The following is a 15,120-nucleotide window of genomic DNA, read 5'->3' as shown; positions in this document are numbered from 1 at the left end:
GTGAAGAAGCATGCGTGTGCAATCTCACTTGTGAGTTCCTCCCGCTTTGGGATGGGGTAGTGTTCCCGCATGATATTCTTATTGAGATCCTTGGGATCAATGCAGATGCGCAGATCTCCGGAAGGCTTCTTTATGCACACCATTGAGCTGAACGAGTCAGTCGGTTCGGTGAACTTGGATATGCTGCCTTTTTGCTGAAGTGCCTTCAGGCGCTCTCTCAGTGGAGCAGGGACACCTCGTGGGGCGTGGACCACTGGCTTATCAGGTCGTAGCAGAATCTTGTATCGATACGGCAGCATGCCTATCCCATTGAACACATCTGGATACTGGGCAAGGATGTTGTCGATGCTGGCCTGAAGATCCACATGGGAGGATGTCGTGGTGCAAACCCTTTGAATGAGGTTCAGCTGCTTGCAGGTGCCGCATCTAGTAAGGATGCCCTGTCCAGCTTAACAATTTGAAAGCATAACCGTGCTTGTGTGTCGGTTGGATATGTGCAGATGGCAGAATCCCAGTGCCGTGATGGCATTCCCTTGGTAATCCAGGAGCTTGCAGGTAGCTGGAAGGACCGTGGGGGGGGGGGCTTAATGCATCTGAAGTCTGCCTGTGAGAGGAGGTTGGCAGAGGCACCTGTGTCCAGCTTGAACTTGATTGGGCAGTAGTTGACCTTCATCACTGCTCGCCATTCGTCCTCTGATTCCACAGCTCGGATTGACTGGACTTGCGATGAGTCTGGTGTGGCATATTCACACGTTATAATAATGCCCACACGGTTGGCGTTGTCCAGGCATTCATGATCTGGATCCGTTGCTCTGCCAGGATCAGAATCATGTAGGCGCTGTTGGGCTGTCGTCGGAATTGGGAGCGTTGGCTTCTGACTGGTGGTGCAGATCTGCACAGGGCTGCATAGTGGCCTGGCTTCCCGCAGTTTAAACAGCGTCTGCCTCTTGCAGGGCAGTGTTTCTTTAAATGGGCGGTGCCACAGTTTGAACACGTCATGACGTTGGTGTCCTGACGTTCCGTGCGTCGTTGCACATGCACAGTGCGGTTCTCGGGCATCTGCACCTGTGCAGAGCGCGTATCGGCTGCTTCGTTATCCTGTTCGCATGCGTCGGGGCCCCGGAAAGAGCGTGAGAAATGGTCGCTTTCGTCAATGTTGAGGCGCTGCATCTGGGAGATGGCCTGCATGCTATCCGCCTCGTGGGAGGCTAGTTTATCATTTTCTGCCGTTTTGTACTGGGAATAGCGATATTCAGCATGCTCATGCACTGTGCATGTTTCAATCACGACTGGCAGGGTCATATGCTTGATCTTTAGTAACTGCTCTCTCAGAGGATCAGAGTAAACTCCAAAAACGATTTGATCTCTGATCATGGAGTCAGTGATATCACCGAAGTTGCAGGATTGCGCGAGCAGTCTAAGGTTAGTTAAATATGAGTTGAAGGATTTGTCTTTACCTTGCAATCGCTGCTTGAATATATAGTGCTCGAAGATTTTGTTGGTGTCCACCTCACAGTGGCTGTCAAACTTGTCCAGGATGGTCTGAAACTTCGTCTTGTCCTGGTCTTCGGCGAACTGAAGGGAGTTGAATATTTCCAAGGTGTGATCACCTGCTGTGGTGAGGAAAAGAGCTATCTTCCGTGCATCAGATGCATCATGAGGTCTGATGCTTCAACGAAAAGCTGAAATTTCAGTTTGAATGTCCGCCAGTTGGCACGGAGATTGCCGAGGTCCTGAGCTGGTGAGGAGCCTGAATCTTTTCCATTGTTCCAGTATACATTCGCTGGTCGTCACGGATCTTGCTGAGTTGAACTAACTAGATTGAACAGACTCCTGGTATCATGTTGTGTTATGTAATTTGGAATAACACAAGCTGCCACTTGATGCAGTTTTGAGTAAAAGATGCTCCAGACTTTGAAGTGAGTTCAATTTGTTTTATTGAACTATTAGCACAGTTCTCAATGAGTTCGACTCTCTGCTAATCTAAATGTAGTAACTCAGTCTAACTGAACCAGCCTTGCTCTCAGCCATGTGCTGGGGTGTGATGCTGAGGATACTGCCTGTCTCACTCTGTAGATGTTGGTTTGTGGAAAGAGGTGGGGTGTGAGTACCTCATCCCTTTGACACCATCCTCAAGTGTCCTGACTGCTCATTGGTCATGTCCTATTCTGTGTTCATTAGCTGCATGTTTGCATATCATGACATTGCTGAATACTGTAAACCCTCGAATTTTGAAGAGTGGGTTATAAGAAAAAACACCCCATCTCTAACATCATTATACATTCAGGGTGTTGCGGAATGTTAAGTGTAGCTGAACATAAAAATTAATTCCTTGAATATCGCTGAAATGGACACATGTTGCCAAAGTTTGTGTCTTGCAAACATCAGGACAAATGCCAAATTTGAAACGTTACAACACCTCGGCCAATCAGAGTTGACTTGTCAAATAATCACCCCTATTTATCCTGTCTGTTAAATTATCGTGATTGTTTGTAATTCAGCATTCTGTCCTTGGCTCTGATGAATGTAAGATGAAAAAAATCAGTATGTCTCACTTTTCAAGAAATCAATTTCCATTTTATTTTATCTATTTCTCGAAGTTTAATAAAATACTGTGATTATCTGCTTTTAACTGAGCCACTTTCCATCTCACTGGTTACCTTCTTGCACCCTACCGTTGCTCCTCACTCACCTATCCCCTGTATCCCCCCCCCTCCTCCACTGATACCCTTCACATCACTTGCTGGCAAGCTGTGGGATTTCCTAAACATGATGTAAATCCATTGTATATTTTCCCAGCCCCAGTGACGGAGAGCTGAACAAACTGGATTCTTGGTGTGGCATCACCGTGTTTGATATTGAAGACATTGAAGAGAATATTTGGTCACCGAGGTTTGGCTTAAAAGGCAAGATTGATGTAACAGCCAGTGTTAAAATTCACCGCCCGGCCAGAATGCAAACTAAAGTCATGCCGTTGGAACTTAAAACTGGGAAAGAAACTAACTCTGTGGAGCACAGAAGTCAGGTATGTGGCTCGTCATGGGGTATCATAGAATCTACAGTGCAGAAGGAGACCATTTTACCCTGGAAGTGTAGAAGATTTTAGTTTAGATGGGCAGCATGGTCAGCGCAGGCTTGGAGGGCTGAAGGGCCAGTTCCTGTGCTGTACTTTTCTTTGTTCTTTTGTTCGGCCCATTGAGTTTGCACTGTCTCTTGGAAAGAACACCCTACTTAAGCCCACTTCTCCACCCTATCCCAGTAACCCCATCTAACCTTTTTGGACACTAAGGGCAATTTATCATGGCAAATCCACCTAATCTGCACATCTTTGGACTGTGGGAAGAAACCGGAGCACCCGGAGGAAACCCACGCAGAGTGCGCAGACTCTGAGCAGAAAGTGACCCAAGCTGAAGCAACTGTGTTAACCACTGTGCTGCTGTGTTGCCCATGAAGGTGCTACTCTTAGTGGAGTATAGTTCCTGAAGGGTCTGACTCTCAGTCGAGTATAGATCCTGAGGGTGCTGACCCTTCGTGGAATATAGTTCCTGAAGGTGCTGACTCTTAGTGGAGTGTAATTCCGGAAGGTGCTGATTCTTAGTGGAGTGTCATTCCTGAAGGTGCTGACTCATAGTGGAGTGTAATTCCGGAATGTGCTGACTCATAGTGGAGTGTAATTCCGGAAGGTGCTGATTCTTAGTGGAGTGTAATTCCTGAAGGTGTTGATTCTTAGTGGAGTATAGTTCCTGAAGGTGCTGACTCATAGTGGAGTGTAGTTCTTGAAGGTTCTGACCCTTTGTGGAGTGTGGTACCTGAAGGTGCTGACTCTTAGTGGAGTGTAGTTCCTGAAGGTGCTGACTCTTAGTGGAGTACAGTTCCTGAAGGTGCTGACTCTTAGTGGAGTACAGTTCCTGAAGGTTCTGTCTCTTCGCGGAGTGTGGTTCCTGAAGGTGCGGACTCTCAGTGGGATACAGATCCTGAAGGTGCTGACCCTTCGTGGAGTGTAATTCCGGAAGGTGCTGATTCTTAGTGGAGTGTAATTCCTGAAGGTGCTGACTCTTAGTGGAGTGTAATTCCGGAAGGTGCTGATTCTTAGTGGAGTGTAATTCCTGAAGGTGCTGATTCTTAGTGGAGTATAGTTCCTGAAGGTGCTGACTCTCAGTGGAGTGTAATTCCTGAAGGTGCTGATTCTTAGTGGAGTATAGTTCCTGAAGGTGCTGACTCTTAGTGGAGTGTGGTACCTGAAGGTGCTGACTCTTAGTGGAGTACAGTTCCTGAAGGTGCTGACTCATAGTGGAGTGTAATTCCGGAATGTGCTGACTCATAGTGGAGTGTAATTCCGGAAGGTGCTGATTCTTAGTGGAGTGTAATTCCTGAAGGTGCTGACTCTTAGTGGAGTGCAGTTCTTGAAGGTGCTGACTCTTAGTGGAGTGTGGTACCTGAAGGTGCTGACTCTTAGTGGAGTACAGTTCCTGAAGGTGCTGACTCTTAGTGGAGTGTGGTACCTGAAGGTGCTGACTCTTAGTGGAGTATAGTTCCTGAAGGTGCTGACTCTCAGTGGAGTGTAATTCCTGAAGGTGCTGACTCTTAGTGGAATGTAATTCCTGAAGGTGCTGATTCTTAGTGGAGTATAGTTCCTGAAGGTGCTGACTCTTAGTGGAGTACAGTTCCTGAAGGTTCTGTCTCTTCGCGGAGTGTGGTTCCTGAAGGTGCGGACTCTCAGTGGGATACAGATCCTGAAGGTGCTGACCCTTCGTGGAGTGTAATTCCGGAAGGTGCTGATTCTTAGTGGAGTGTAATTCCTGAAGGTGCTGACTCTTAGTGGAGTGTAATTCCGGAAGGTGCTGATTCTTAGTGGAGTGTAATTCCTGAAGGTGCTGATTCTTAGTGGAGTATAGTTCCTGAAGGTGCTGACTCTCAGTGGAGTGTAATTCCTGAAGGTGCTGATTCTTAGTGGAGTATAGTTCCTGAAGGTGCTGACTCTTAGTGGAGTGTGGTACCTGAAGGTGCTGACTCTTAGTGGAGTACAGTTCCTGAAGGTGCTGACTCATAGTGGAGTGTAATTCCGGAATGTGCTGACTCATAGTGGAGTGTAATTCCGGAAGGTGCTGATTCTTAGTGGAGTGTAATTCCTGAAGGTGCTGACTCTTAGTGGAGTGCAGTTCTTGAAGGTGCTGACTCTTAGTGGAGTGTGGTACCTGAAGGTGCTGACTCTTAGTGGAGTACAGTTCCTGAAGGTGCTGACTCTTAGTGGAGTGTGGTACCTGAAGGTGCTGACTCTTAGTGGAGTATAGTTCCTGAAGGTGCTGACTCTCAGTGGAGTGTAATTCCTGAAGGTGCTGACTCTTAGTGGAATGTAATTCCTGAAGGTGCTGATTCTTAGTGGAGTATAGTTCCTGAAGGTGCTGACTCTTAGTGGAGTACAGTTCCTGAAGGTTCTGTCTCTTCGCGGAGTGTGGTTCCTGAAGGTGCGGACTCTCAGTGGGATACAGATCCTGAAGGTGCTGACCCTTCGTGGAGTGTAATTCCGGAAGGTGCTGATTCTTAGTGGAGTGTAATTCCTGAAGGTGCTGACTCTTAGTGGAGTGTAATTCCGGAAGGTGCTGATTCTTAGTGGAGTGTAATTCCTGAAGGTGCTGATTCTTAGTGGAGTATAGTTCCTGAAGGTGCTGACTCTCAGTGGAGTGTAATTCCTGAAGGTGCTGATTCTTAGTGGAGTATAGTTCCTGAAGGTGCTGACTCTTAGTGGAGTGTGGTACCTGAAGGTGCTGACTCTTAGTGGAGTACAGTTCCTGAAGGTGCTGACTCATAGTGGAGTGTAATTCCGGAATGTGCTGACTCATAGTGGAGTGTAATTCCGGAAGGTGCTGATTCTTAGTGGAGTGTAATTCCTGAAGGTGCTGACTCTTAGTGGAGTGCAGTTCTTGAAGGTGCTGACTCTTAGTGGAGTGTGGTACCTGAAGGTGCTGACTCTTAGTGGAGTACAGTTCCTGAAGGTGCTGACTCTTAGTGGAGTGTGGTACCTGAAGGTGCTGACTCTTAGTGGAGTATAGTTCCTGAAGGTGCTGACTCTCAGTGGAGTGTAATTCCTGAAGGTGCTGACTCTTAGTGGAATGTAATTCCTGAAGGTGCTGATTCTTAGTGGAGTATAGTTCCTGAAGGTGCTGACTCTCAGTGGAGTGTAATTCCTGAAGGTGCTGATTCTTAGTGGAGTATAGTTCCTGAAGGTGCTGACTCTTAGTGGAGTGCAGTTCTTGAAGGTGCTGACTCTTAGTGGAGTGTGGTACCTGAAGGTGCTGACTCTTAGTGGAGGACAGTTCCTGAAGGTGCTGACTCTTAGTGGAGTGTGGTACCTGAAGGTGCTGACTCTTAGTGGAGTACAGTTCCTGAAGGTGCTGACTCTTAGTGGAGTATAGTTCCTGAAGGTGCTGACTCTTAGTGGAGTGTGGTACCTGAAGGTGCTGACTCTTAGTGGAGTACAGTTCCTGAAGGTGCTGACTCTTAGTGGAGTATAGTTCCTTAAGATGCTGACTCTTAGTGGAGTATAGTTCCTGAAGGTGCTGACTCTCACTGGGGTATAGTTCCTGACGATACTGAGTCTCACTGGGGTACTGTTCCTGAGGGTGCTTACTCTATTACGAGAAAGGGAGAGGTCCCTCTCACTGCTCACTCTTTTCTGTTCCTATAACCAGTTTTCTTTCAATGCTACTACTCTCCCTCTGATATCAATTGTCTTCATTTTATCAAAAAGCTCCTGAACAAAGAAAATTACAGCACAGGAACAGGCCCTTCGGCCCTCCCAGCCTGCGCCGATCCAGATCCTTTATCTAAACCTGTTGCCTATTTTTCAAGGATCTACTTCCCTCTGTTCCCTGCCCGTTCATATATCTCTCTAGATGCATCTTAAATGCACAGCTGGCAAAGCGTTCCAGGCCCTCACCACCCGCTGCGTGAAAAAACTTTCCACGCACATCTCCCTTAAACTTTCCACCTCTCGCCTTGAAATCATGACCCCCTTATAATTGACTCCCCCATTCTTGGAAAAAGCTTGTTGCTATCCACCCTGACCATATCTCTCATTTTATAGACCTCAATCAGGTCCCCCCTCAACCTCTGTCTTTCCAACGAAAACAATCCTAATCAACTCAACCTTTCTTCATAGTTAGCACCCTCCATACCAGGCAATATCCTGGTGAACCTCCTCTGCACCCTCTCTAAAGCATCCACATCCTTCTGGTAATGTGGTGACCAGAACTGCATGCAGTATTCCAAATGTGGCCTAACCAAAGTCCTGTACAACTGTAATATGACCTGCCGATTCTTGTACTCAATACCCAGTCCGATGAAGGTAAGCATGCTGTATGCCTTCCTGACCACTCTATCGACCTGCGTTGCCACCTTCAGGGTACAATGGACCTGAACTCCCAGATCTCTCTGTACATCAATTTTCCCAGGACTCTTCCATTGACTGTGTAGTCCGCTCTTGAATTGGATCTTCAAAAATGCATCACCTCACATTTGCCCGGATTGACCTCCATCTACCATTTCTCTGCCCAACTCTCCAATCTATCTATGTTTTGCTGGATTCTCTGACAGTCCCCCTCGCTATCTGCAACTCCACCAATCTTAGTATCATTTGCAAACTTGCTAATCAGACCACCTATACCTTTGTCCAGATCATTTATGTATATCACAAACAACAGTAGTCCGAGCACGGACCCCTGTGGAACACCACTAGTCACCTTTCTCCAATTTGAGACACTCCCTTCCACCACTACTCTCTGTCTCCTATTGCCCAACCAGTTCTTTATCCATCTAGCTAGTACACCCTGAACCCCGTGCGACTTCACTTTTTCCATCAACCTGCCATGGGAAACTTTATCAAATGCCTTACTGAAGTCCATGTATATGACACCTACAGCCATTCCCTCATCAATTAACTTTGTCACTTTAGAATTTAGAACAGTACAGCACAGAACAGGCCCTTCGGGCCTTACTCAACCCTACTCATCCACCCTACACCAGTAATGCATAGGTTACTGTGAAGCATTTATGCTAACCACCATGCTACCGTGCTGCTCAAAGAATTCTATTAAGTTTGTAAGACATGACCTTCCCTGCACAAAACCATGCTGCCTATCACTGATAAGTCTATTTTCTTCCAAATGTGAATAGACCCTATCCCTCAGTATCTTCTCCAACAGTTTGCCTACCACTGACGTCAAGCTCACAGGTCTATAATTCCCTGGATTATCCCTGCTACCCTTCTTAAACAAAGGGACAATATTAGCAATTCTCCAGTCCTCTGGGACCTCACCCGTGCTCAAGGATGCTGCAAAGATATCTGTTAAGGCCCCCGCTATTTCATCCCTTACTTCCCTCAGTAACCTGGGATAGATCCCATCTGGACCTGGGGACTTGTCCACTTGAATGCCTTTTAGAATACCCAAAACTTCCCCATTATGCCGACTTGACCAAGAGTAATCAAACATCTATCCCTAACCTCAACATCCATCATGACCCTCTCCTCGGTGAATACCGATGCAAAGTACTCATTAAGAATATCACCCATTTCCTCTGACTCCATGCATAAATTCCCTCTTTTGTCTTTGAGTGGGCTAATCCTTTCTCTAGTTACCCTCTTGCTCCTTATATATGAATAAAAGGCTTTGGGATTTTCCTTAACCCTGTTAGTAAAAGATATTTCATGACCCCTTTTAGCCCTCTTTATTGCGCGTTTGAGATTTGTCCTACTTTCCCGATATTCCTCCAAAGCTTCATCAGTTTTAAGTCGCCTAGACCTTATATATGTTTCCTTTTTCATCTTAGACTCACAATTTCACCCGTCATCCATGGTTCCCTAATCTTGCCATTTCTGTCCCTCATTTTCACAGGACATGTCTGTCCTGCACTCTAATCAACCTTAAAAGTCTTAAAAGACTCCCACATTTCAAATATGGATTTACCCTTAAACAGCTGCTCCTAATCTATATTCCCTCGCTCCTGCCGAATTTTGTTATCCTCGGCCTTTCCCCAATTTAACACTCTTCCTTTAGGACCACTTTCGTCTTTGTCCATGAGTATTCTGAAACTTACGGAATTGTGATCGCTATTCCCAAAGTAATCACCGACTGAAACTTCAACTACCTGGCCGGGATCATTCCCCAATACCAGGTCCAGTATGGCCCCCTCCAGAGTTGGACTATTTACATACTGCTCTAAAAAAACTCTCCTGGATGCTCTTTACACATTCTGCTCCATCTAGGCCTCCAACACTACATGAATCCCATTCAATGTTGGTGAAGCTAAAATCTCTCATCACAACCACCCTGTTGCTCCTACATTTTTCTATAATCTGTCTACATATTTGTACCTCTACTTCACGCTCGCTTTTGGGAGGCCTATAGTAAAGTCCCAACTATGTTACTGCACCCTTCCTATTTTTTAGCTCTACCCATATTGCCTCTGCTCGAATCCTCCATAGTACCCTCTTTAATCACAGCTGTGATATCATCTCTGACCAGTAATGCAACTTCTCCACCCCTTTTACCTCCCTCTCTATCCCTCCTGAAGCATCTATACCCTGGGATATTTAGTTGCCAATCTTGCCCTTTCCTCAACCAAGTCTCAGTAATACCAATAACATCATATTCCCAGATACTAATCCAAGCCCTAAGTTCATCTGCCTTACCTGCTACACTTTTTGCATTAAAACAAATGCACCTCAGACCACCTGTCCCTTTGTGTTCATCATCTCTTCCCTGTCTACTCTTCCCCTTAGTCACAATAAGTTTATTATTTAGTACCTTACTGGCTTTAGTTCCTGCATACCACCTTATCAAATACCGTTTGAAAATTAACCGCATGCGCTTTATTAATAGACAACTTTGTCAGAGAAGTGTTCAATTTATCTGACATGGCTAGTCTTTTACAAATTTGCGCTGGTGGTTTATAATGAATCCATGTCCCTCTGGGTTAAATTTAAAAACTTGAATATCAATTTTACCCTGCGTTACAGACTCAAAGTTTTGGGCTGACTGTCTACAGTTCTTTAATTTATCCATTTCTACATTTTAAAACTGATCTAACATTTGTAATTATCCAGTCCTTGATACAACTTTCATATCTCAGATTGTTTGAAAGGGTTAGCAAGGTGGTGCAGTGATTAGCACTGCTGCCTCATGGTGCCGCAGACCCACATTCGATCCTGGCCGCGGACCACTGCCCATGTGGAGTTTGCACGTTATCCCCGTGTCTGCGTGGGTCTCACCCCCACAACCCAAAGACGAGCAGGGTAGGTGGATTGGCCATTCTAAATTTCCCCTTAATTGGAAACATTTTTAAAAAAATAATGTTTTTCTAGGTTGTTTGAAAGATTCTAGTCAAAGGCTCTGTGGTTTCCTCTCTGTTACCCCTCAGTTTCCCAGGATGCAACCATCAAAGCCAGAAGCCTTTTTTAAAGAGAGTCTAGCTTTTGTCTAGAACCTTTCACAATGGTAGGGGGTCCCACATTGCTTTCCAGGAAATGGAGTACTTTTTGAAGAATAGGCTCTGTTGTAACGCAGATAATGCGGCAGTGAGTTCCCAAATTTTGCAGTGTTGCTAATGACCAGATAATCTGTTACTGCCACCTATGACTATCAGAGCAATTCTTACATCTTATGGCGGCACTGCTGCCTCACAGTGGCAGGGACACGGGTTCAATTCTTATATCTGCTGTCTGACTAGGGTTTCATAGAACACTACAGCGCAGTACGGGCCCTTCGGCCCTCGATGTTGCGCCGACCTGTGAAACCATCTGAAGCCTATCTGACCTACACTATTCCATTTTCATCCATATGTCTATCCAGTGACCACTTAAATGCCCTTAAAGTTGGCGAGTCTACTACTGTTGCAGGCAGGGCGTTCCACACCCCTACTACTCTCTGAGTAAAGAAACTGCCTCTGACATCTGTCCTATATCTACCACCCCTCAATTTAAAGCTATGTCCCCTCGTGTTGGTCATCACCATCCGAGGAAAAAGACTCTCACTGTCCACCCTATCTAACCCTCTGACTATCTTATATGTCTCTATTAAGTCACCTCTCAGCCTTCTCCTCTCTAACGAAAACAACCTCAATTCCCTGAGCCTTTCCTCGTAAGACCTTCCCTCCATACCAGGCAACATCCTAGTAAATCTCCTCTGAACCCTTTTCCAAAGCTTCCACATCCTTCCTATAATGTGGTGACCAGAACTGCACGCAGTACTCCAGGTGCGCCAGAGTTATGTACAGCTGCAGCATGACCTTGTGGCTCCGAAACTCAATCCCTCTGCTGATAAAGGCTAGCACACCATATGCCTTCTTAACAGCCCTATTAACCTGGGTGGCAACTTTCAGGGATTTATGTACCTGGATGCCGAGATCTCTCTGTTCATCTACAATACCAAGAATCTTGCCATTAGCCCAGTACTCTGCATTCCTGTTACTCCTTCCAAAGTGAACCACCTCACACTTTTCTGCATTAAACTCCATCTGCCACCTTTCAGCCCTGCTCTGCAGCTTATCTATGTCCCTCTGTATCCTATAACATCCTTCAGCACTATCCACAACTCCACCGACCTTCGTGTCATCTGCAAATTTACTAACCCATCCTTCTACACCCTCTTCCAGGTCATTTATAAAAATGACAAACAGCAGTGGCCCCAAAACAGATCCTTGCGGTACACCACTAGTAACTGAACTCCAGGATGAACATTTGTCATCAACCACCACCCTCTGTCTTCTTTCAGCTAGCCAATTACTGATCCAAACCGCTAAAAATCACCTTCAATTCCATACTTCCTTATTTTCTGCAATAGCCTACCATGGGGAACCTTATCAAACGCCTTACTGAAATCCATATACACCACATCAACCGCTTTACCCTGATCCACCTGTTTGGTCACCTTCTCAAAAAACTCAAAAAGGTTTGTGAGGCATGACCTACCCTTCACAAAACCGTGTTGACTATCGCTAATCAACTTGTTCTTTTCAAGATGATTATAAACCCTATCTCTTATAACCTTTTCCAACATTTTACCCACAACCGAAGTAAGGCTCTCAGGTCTATAATTACCAGGGTTGTCTCTACTCCCCTTCTTGAACAAGGGGACACCATTTGCTATCCTCCAGTCTTCCGGCACTATTCCTGTCGACAAAGACGACATAAAGATCCAGGACAAAGGCTCTGCAATCTCCTCCCTGGCTTCCCAGAGAATCCTAGGATAAATTCCATCTGGCCCAGGGGACTTATCTATTTTGACATTTTCCAAAATTGCTAACACCTCCTCCTTTTGAACCTCAATTCCATCTAGCCTGGTCGACTGAACCTGAGTGTTCTCCTTGACAACATTGTCTTTCTCCAGTGTAAACACTGACGAAAAATATCCATTTAACGCTTCCCCTATCTCCTCTGATTCCACGCACAACTTTCCACTACTATCCTTGATTGGCCCTAATCTTACTCTAGTCATTCTTTTGTTCCTGATATACCTATAGAAAGCCTTAGGGTTTTCCTTGATCCTATCCGCCAACGACTTTTCGTGTCCTCTCCTATCTCTTCTTAACTTTCCCTTTAGGTCCTTCCTGGCTAACTTGTAACTCTCAAGTGCCCTAACTGAGCCTTCATGTCTCATCCTAACATAAGCCTTCTTCTTCCTCTTGACAAGTGCTTCAACTTCCTTAGTAAACCACGGTTCCCTTGCTCGACAACTTCCTCCCTGCCTGACAGGTACATACTTATCAAGGACACGCAGTAGCTGTTCCTTGAAAAAGCTCCACATTTTGATTGTACCCATCCCCTGCAGTTTCCTTCCCCATCCTATACATCCTAAATCTTGCCAAATAGCATCATAATTGCCTTTCCCCCAGCTATAATTCTTGCCTTGCGGTATATACCTATCCCTGCCCATTGCTAAAGTAAACATAACCGAGTTGTGATCACTATCACCAAAGTGCTCACCTACATCTAAATCTAACACCTGGCTGGGTTCATTACCCAGTACCAAATCCAATGTGGCCTCGCCCCTTGTTGGCCTGTCTACATACTGTGTCAGAAAACCCTCCTGCACACACTGTACAAAAACTGACCCATCTATAGTACTCGAACTATAGTATTTCCAGTCAATATTTGGAAAGTTAAAGTCCCCCATAACAACTACCCTGTTACTCTCGCTCCTGTCGAGAATCATCTTTGCAATCCTTTCCTCTACATCTCTGGAACTATTCGGAGGTCTATAGACAACTCCCAACAGGGTGACCTCTCCTCTCCTGTTCCTAACCTCGGCCCATACTACCTCAGTAGGCGAGTCCTCAAACGTCCTTTCTACCGCCGTAATACTTTCCTTGATTAACAATGCCACACACCCCCCTCTTTTACCATCTTCTCTGTTCTTACAGAAACATCTAAATCCTGGAACCTGCAACAACCATTCCTGTCCCTGCTCTACCCATGTCTCCCATTCCTCTGGGTGCTCCGGTTTCCTCCCACAATCCAAAGATCTGCAGGTTGGGAGGATTGGCCATGCTAAATTGCGCTCAAGTGTCCAAAGGTTGGGTGAGGTTGCGGGGATAGATCGGGGGATTTGGTCTAGGTAGGGTGCTCTTTTGGAAGATCAGTGCACTGTATGGATTCTATGGATCTTTGCGTTCTCAGGATCACTCCAGTGAAAATGTGATGGAACTCCTTTAGTCTTTGCATCATTCATTCATCTTCTGCACAAGTATGTCCTTTTTCATCTCTTTCTTGAACCTATTCTTTGAACTGTTTTTATGAATTCTTTTCCCATTAACTTTTATGTGCCCTGACAGTCTTCTCCATTTTTTTTCTTAGCTTTTCCAAACTATCTTTCCACTCTATCCTGCTTAATTTTATGATGTATTATTAGGGGTACATTCATTTAAAAAAAAAAAAAAAAAAAATTTTTTTATTCAAATTTGCACATTTTCACAAAAAAGAAAACAGTAATAGAAAATTCAAAGAACAAACCCCCCCCATATATACAAAAGAGAAACAATAAATAAACGCCCGTCGTTGGCAAAGATTCAACCCAAAACAAAGAGGTCCCCCCCCCCCCCCCCCCCCCCCCCCAAACCGGTTGCTGCTGCTGCTGACCTTTTGATTTTACAGTTCTGCCAGGAGATCTAGGAATGGTTGCCATTTCCTGAAAAGCCCCTGCACTGGGGCAAATTTCACCCCCTCCAATTTAATAAATCCCGCCATATCGCTGACCCAGGCCTCCACGCTTGGGGGCCTCGCATCCTTCCACTGAAGAAGAATCCTCCGCCGGGCTACTAGGGACGCAAAGGCCAGAACACCGGCCTCTTTCACCTCCTGCACTCCCGGCTCCACTGCAACCCCAAATATTGCGAGTCCCCAGCCTGGATTGATCCTGGATCCTACCACCCTTGATACCGTCCTTGCTACACCCTTCCAAAATTCCCCCAGCGCTGGGCATGCCCAGAACATATGGACATGGTTTGCTGGGCCCCCAGAGCACCTAATACACCTGTTATCACTCCCAAAAAACCGGCTCATCTTGTCCCGGTCATATGAGCCTTATGCAGCACCTTAAACGGTATGAGGCTAAGCCTCGCACAAAAAGAGGAGGAGTTCACCCTTTCCAGGGCATCCGCCCACGTACCCCCCTCAATCTCCTCACCCAGCTCCTCCTCCCATTTACCTTTCAGCTCCTCCCCCGAGGCCTCGTCTACCTCCTGCATCACCTGGTACGCTTCCGAGATCCTCCCCTCTCCAACCCACACCCCCGAGAGCACCCTATCTTGAACCCCACGCGGCGGCAGCAGAGGGAACCCTGCCGCCTGACAAATGCCCTTACTTGCGTGTACCTAAAGGTGCTCCCCGGGGGGAGCCCAAACTTCCCTTCCAGCTTACCCAGGCTCGCGAACTTTCCATCTATGAACAGGCCCCCCAGCCTCCTGACACCTGCCCTGTGCCAACTCAGGAACCCGCCATCAATTCTCCCCGGAACAAACCGGTGGTTCCCCCGTATCGGGGACCCCATCGAGGCCCCCACCACCCCACTGTGCTGCCTCCATTACCCCCAAATTTTGAGGGTAGCCTCGTGGTATACCTCGTTGGAG

At 46.3% G+C, this 15,120-nt stretch overlaps 1 protein-coding gene across 1 annotated transcript in view; it reads left to right on the top strand.

The window, feature by feature from the left end:
• Positions 1-15,120, top strand: part of dna2 (DNA replication helicase/nuclease 2) — a 166,285-nt gene that overhangs the window by 41,801 nt on the left and 109,364 nt on the right. The window contains exon 7 of the mRNA XM_038821845.1: positions 2,800-3,025. Coding sequence (XP_038677773.1) covers positions 2,800-3,025 — 226 coding nt within the window. The remainder of the gene's footprint in view (positions 1-2,799; positions 3,026-15,120) is intronic.

The sequence above is a fragment of the Scyliorhinus canicula genome, chromosome 16, assembly GCF_902713615.1.
Source record: "Scyliorhinus canicula chromosome 16, sScyCan1.1, whole genome shotgun sequence".
Classification (NCBI taxonomy): domain Eukaryota; kingdom Metazoa; phylum Chordata; class Chondrichthyes; order Carcharhiniformes; family Scyliorhinidae; genus Scyliorhinus; species Scyliorhinus canicula.
Note: the sequence above shows the minus strand (reverse complement) of the source record. Positions and strands in the feature narration are given on the sequence as shown.